Consider the following 6,097-nt stretch of genomic DNA (forward strand, 5'->3'; position numbering starts at 1 on the left):
TCAGATAAGTATTACTCCACATCATGGTTACTAACTTTGAAGAAAAGTGTCACCCCTCGTTCGAAAAAATGGTTCACTCACAAGTTAACTTTCTCATTTGAGAACCTCCAGCACCACTTATTGGACATCAAAACATTATTAAAAAAATGTTAAGTCCAATTCATATGTCTTTGTTATATTATTTAGATTCCCTTTAAGATCCTTGTCCTCAAGAATTGGAAGAGGTTATACAAAATAAAATCAAGGTTCAAGATTTTTTGAGCTATTTTGATGACTAAAGAGGAGACATGACATGTGCTCATGTCAAGAAAATCAAGAAGTCTCTTCAAGTATCAAGAATGGCTCCAATGTTGATAAAGAATACATCATATGGGTCCTATTGGCATACCCAATATGTTAATTATCATGGTCTTTACTAGTGCACCAAAATAGTGAAGAAAAAAATATCACAAAAATAGTATGAATGAACATTATCAAGTGCATCTCAACATCAACAACTCTGTAATATGCATCATGTCATATTCTAACAAACATTCAAGAATTTGAGTATTCAATTTATGTTGTTCTTAATTGTCATATTATCTGCTTGATTTATAAAAATAGTGCATTGAAGCCATAAATAAATCTTAGATAGATCATCCATCACATGGGGGCATCTAAAAGTTGAACAAAGAAATCTAGTAACAAACCATAATTTTTTTTGTTATGCCAGCCAATTAAACAACAGAAAAAAAAAATAACCCTAGCTTGCTGCATTACACAATTAGACAATAAGATTGTATTGATGGTTGAAGAATTCTAATATTGCTAGCATCTCTGTCAGTTTAAGCCTTTAAAAGAAGCAAATGCAGTTCAAGCATCAAGATTACACATTGAGGAGATAATGGACAAACCATCTTTTTATCACAATCAGTAGATTAAATAATGGACGGGTAAAGCTTGGACTGCTGCCGGACTCGCTTCTTGTACTCTGTAGCATCCTATCAAAAAAACATTATTTAAAGATTTCAGTTCTATATAAATTTCTCACATGCTAGTTAGCAAATTCTGACGAGACTTGCATATAATGATTTGTTCCAATCACAATACTAATCACTACTCACAGCTTAATCTTAGGTTAGATTCCAATTCTATTAACCAATTTTGGTCATGTAACCCAAACAAGGATATTTGTTTTGGTGAGAACATGAAATTATATTAACCAAAGAATCAAACCAGCAAGCACACATGACCACAACAGACACAAAACAGGAACATGATATTTTGTGGAGAAATCTTAAGTCATTTTCTTCTATTTTAACCGTCTAACAATATTTAAACTCACTTTCATCTAATTAACAAATAGTTCGAAGATTGGCCTTGGCTTGAATTATTCGGGAGTATATTGGAATTCAGAGGCTACTAGAGTGGAATTGCACCTAAACAAATTATACCATATTCTATCTAATTACATCAGATTTCTAATTCTATTTTCAGTTCTTACACAAACAGCAAAACAATAAACTCATATTTGCTAATAGTACTCTTATGGCGTGTAATTAGAAAATGAGTCCCCTCACAATATTTGATTAGATTGAAATAGTCACCTGAATAAATAGATGGTACCCTTCAGTCTGAGCAGGGTCAGAAGGATTCGGCTGGTCCAACAAATCCTGAATACCCACAAGGATTTGTTTAACTGTAATAGCTGGTCTCCATCCCTACGCATATTATAACAGAATCGAGAAAGGAAAGTGAGAGTAAAACTAGTAGCAAACACAAATTTCCGTGGAAAGAATTTGACAAAACAATGAAAAGGTTATAACTATACTTACACTGTCTTCATTGAGGATTGATAGGCAGACAGTTCCTGATGGATATACATTAGGGTGGAAGAATCCTTGGGGGAATTTACATTTTGGTGGTTTGCTGGGATAGTCTTCGCTAAAGTGAAGCGCAAGTGGGTAGAAACCCCCTTCCCAGTCGGTCTACAGCATCATCAATATTAATCAAAACACCTTAAAAGGAGGCAGTGATATTATGAAATTATCACATTGTTTACCAATTTGCCTTAAATATATAGCTTAAGACTCTTTCAATCAAGGTTACACACTCGGACATGGATCCAGAAATCAAACAAAAAACTGGCATGACATGTTTTACATTGTTGGCAATGTCTACATAAAAACAGCTTCATTATAACTTATAGTCTTACTTATTTGAGTGCAAATATATTTCCCAGTATCAAAAGGACTCAGTTTCATTCAGTATCTATAAATTATCTGTGCATCAAGTCATGCTGCAAAATAGGTCATGTTGCATAAAAGAACTTAATACAAATTGTACTAAGTAGGTACATGTTCTTCTCTATTCTTCATTTACCATTGTTTTATATTACATACGATTGTGAAGCATAACTGTTGGTAGCAGACAACTCTCTTACTATGTGAAGGACTAAACCTATCATTAAGCACTTGTTGGGCTAAAACGGCAGTGATCAAGGTCTGAAGTGGAGTTTTACTAGTCAATTAATAGACCTCCTTTCAATGAGCTGTTATTAACTGTCCTAATTATTCTAGTGATCAGAGAACAATATCACATTTTCAGATCAAATCACAACATAAACAAAATCCTACCAAGAAACTAAAGTGATTGTTGTTTTAAAACAATTGATAGATGCATCTGCAACTAAACAATATTATGAATCCACAGCAGCAAGAATGTTAGACAGTTAAGCCCTCAAAATTTATCATAACTGAAATACAAAAATTACAAATCAATTCAATTTTTTCCTTTTATTTTCACAAGTTGATATTAAATGGCAAGTTTCAGTTTGTCTTTTAACTACTATAAGCACTTATAACTGACTTCCAACTTTTCAACTACAACATGTTCAAATAGAAATAAACTTACCAACCAAATTACTTGAATCATATGTTTAATCAACTACCCTAAAAATTACAAGCACTAAGGAGAATATTACAGAGGGCACAATTAATCATGTAATTGAATATCAATCAAAGCATGCAAAACGAGATTGAACACTTTCCAACTACAAGTAAATGACAAGATCATACTCTAGGAGCATCCTTACCCATTACTTTTAGTTATAAATTTCAATATTTTCTTTAAGTTCCTAATATTATAAAAAACAAAAAAAAGACTCTAACCATGATAAGAATAGGACTTCCACAAGCATGAATCTCACTTGAACAGTAAATAAATTAAGTAAGAAGCAACAACAAATCGAACCAAGCAAGGTTTTTGACTTACCCCAGTCTTTCCAGGAATAGTGCACTGCCAAACCATTAGATTAACCGAGCCATCAGGTAGAGTCTCTGGCTTAGCAACGAAACCCTGAAGATTATAAAAATTAAAAAAAACCCTAGAAAACCCACAACTTAAATCATAGTATCATTCATACCCATGAATAACTATCACAAATCAAACATAAACAACAACAGAAGACGAGACAAGAAGAATGGAAAAGAAGAGAAGGGAAGAGATCAAACATGAGGATGATTCTTCCGCCAAGCTTTGCGTTCCTCAGTAAGACGGCCGCGAGCAATCCCTCCAGACATGGTTTTGTATCTAGTCTATATCTCTCTCTCTCTCTCTAGATTGATGGAGTAATCTTCTTCTCTGAATGGAGCTTTAAAGGAAGAGGAGAGGATGCAGTCTTCTTGTTTCGGCAGCAGCCCCACAGGAGGAGCATCCGCTTCGGGGAGAGCGAGGAAAAGAATAATTTTTTCGGATTCAGAAACAAAGAAAGAAAGATCGTACGGTTCCGATTCTGTAACGCTAATATCCTATGCCCGTAGAAGCCGTTGATTATTTCTTATTATTAATTAATTCACCTTTTTTTAATTGCTATCCCTAAATGTCAACGATTTATTATTTCTTTTCAGATTTCTGCGTCAAAACAACGCTACTATTTAATATATTTATTATTTAATATTTCATTTATTATTTTAAAATTTAAAAATAAAAAAAAAAAAAGTAAAAGAAGGAAAATGAAATACGGCACCACTTATTAGCATAAGTTCTCATTCAGTCTCGTGACTTAGGTGCTTCATTAAAGCGACGTCGTATGGACATCTCACTTATTTTATGCTTTTTTATGAAAAGACTTCACAACTATATAATGAAACCTAAATTATCTAAATATAGAAGAGTATATAAATTGAAACTTTATATATATGTAGAAATTTAATAAGGGAATACTAGCTAGTAATGATTATACAATTTTTTTAATGTTTATATCAATATTTATTTGTTTTTAAATAGTTAAATGATTTATTTGATTTTATAATAATTATAATGATATTTTTATATTTTAATTATTTTTGTTTATTTATTCAAATATATTATTCCCTATAATTGTTATTATGCTAAATTAATATGTTGATAGTCACATTTTCTTTTTAATTTGTTATAATAATAACAATCTATTTAGTTTTAGTTTTAAATGTAGCAATGTTATATATATATATATATATATATATAATAAAAAAAATCAAATATTTATTATGTGAATTTGAGTTAATCTTGGCAAATCATACCTTTTTTAGTTCGATTTATTATGTGTGGAAGGTTAGATCTAAAGCTTCTTGAACATAATTTTTTCTAAAATGGAAAAGATTTTTTTTTTTTTAATTATTTGATGCTTACTCGGGACACTTTGAGTTAATCTTGGCAAATCATATCTTTTTTGGGTTTGAGTGGAAGGCTAGAGATCTAAAGCTTCTTGAACATAATTATTTCTAAAATGGAAAAGATATTTTTTAATTATTTGATGCTTAATCTTGGCAATCATACATTTTTTTCTGTTCGATTTATGATAGGAGGAAGGTTAATCTAAAAACTTTTTGGATATAGTTATTTCAATCAAACTAAGGGATGACACCTCGTTTCTTACACTTTATTATCAAATGGATCGCGAAACAACGGATCACCAAACGACCGCTCCAATGTAGACGGAACGCCCGATCGTTGACGGGATGCCCAGCGTCTGTGCGCACACCCAAAACTCCGTTGTTTTTCCCTCCCTCGACGCTCAAATGCGGAAGCTCGAAACAACGTCTTTTCACCCTGCGTCTTTGTTTTCCTCGTGACGATGAACGGATAAACATCCATAATCATCTTTGATTTCTCAAAGATGGAACTTTGTTGTTTCTCTACCTTTTGACTCCGTTCAAAAGGTTAAATGATCACCCTACTCTGGTGGTCATTTCCTCTACACTTAGGAGCATCATTGTTGCTTATACAGGTAACTAGCTGAAGAACAACTAAAATGTCATCAATGGTTGTTTGACTTATTCCAGCCCACTTGGTTGATGAACTGACGACCATTTGAAGAGATTTTGCAGAGAGAGAAGACATTTCAACAAGAAGAATCTTAGAGATTCAAAAGCTACAGGAAGGATTTCGTAAAGAGAGAATTTGGGATTTATGAAGGAGATACTTAATCATTTGAGTATGACCGTTTCTTAAATACAGAAGAGCTGACGTGTGAACATTAAATTGATGATTATACTAACCGTCAAAAATCTAAGAAACCTATTCCCAAGAGACGCAACTATCATTTAAAATTAATCCTGAAAGAGTGCTATTAATGTTAGAGGTGTCGTGAAAAGTTATTAGAAATTTTTGTCACTCTTTTAATATTGAGAGACACATGTCTTCAATCCATTTGAGAGGTGACTGATTTAATTTTGGCGGGAAAAGTACATGAACAGACACGGTTGTAGTGGACAGCTGTCCCAATAGCCAGAAGATGAGCGGTTTAATTACATGAGTAGTTAGACGTCTAATTTACTTTCCACATTATTTTCCTCTAGATTGGATATGCGTCTATTAGATGTCAACGTCTAATCGTGCTTATCTTATAGACGGTCAAAAGTCTATTAGACCTTAAAAGTCTAATTACGCATAAACAACACGTGTTAGACGTGTGTTTGGTTAGACGTGAGCTTCCAATTGCTCTTATCATATAAACATTAAAACATCTATTAGACTTTCAACGTCTAACCGCGCATGTTATTAACCAAAACAAGTATCCAATAGGAGGTATAGACTATTTTGAGCAAAATCACGTCTAAGTAGAAGTGCTTCTTAG

At 32.7% G+C, this 6,097-nt stretch overlaps 1 protein-coding gene across 1 annotated transcript; it reads right to left on the bottom strand.

The window, feature by feature from the left end:
• Positions 1 to 678: 678 nt before the first annotated feature.
• LOC124921484 (SUMO-conjugating enzyme SCE1) lies at positions 679 to 3,700 on the bottom strand. Its single transcript, XM_047462153.1, has 5 exons — positions 3,492 to 3,700; positions 3,253 to 3,336; positions 1,815 to 1,967; positions 1,587 to 1,700; positions 679 to 980 (listed from the first exon to the last, which is right to left on the bottom strand). The coding sequence occupies exons 1-5, from the start codon at positions 3,558 to 3,560 to the stop codon at positions 918 to 920; spliced, it is 483 nt and encodes a 160-aa protein (XP_047318109.1). The 5' UTR covers positions 3,561 to 3,700; the 3' UTR covers positions 679 to 917.
• Positions 3,701 to 6,097: the final 2,397 nt, after the last annotated feature.

This window comes from Impatiens glandulifera, chromosome 1 (assembly GCF_907164915.1).
Source record: "Impatiens glandulifera chromosome 1, dImpGla2.1, whole genome shotgun sequence".
NCBI lineage: Eukaryota > Viridiplantae > Streptophyta > Magnoliopsida > Ericales > Balsaminaceae > Impatiens > Impatiens glandulifera.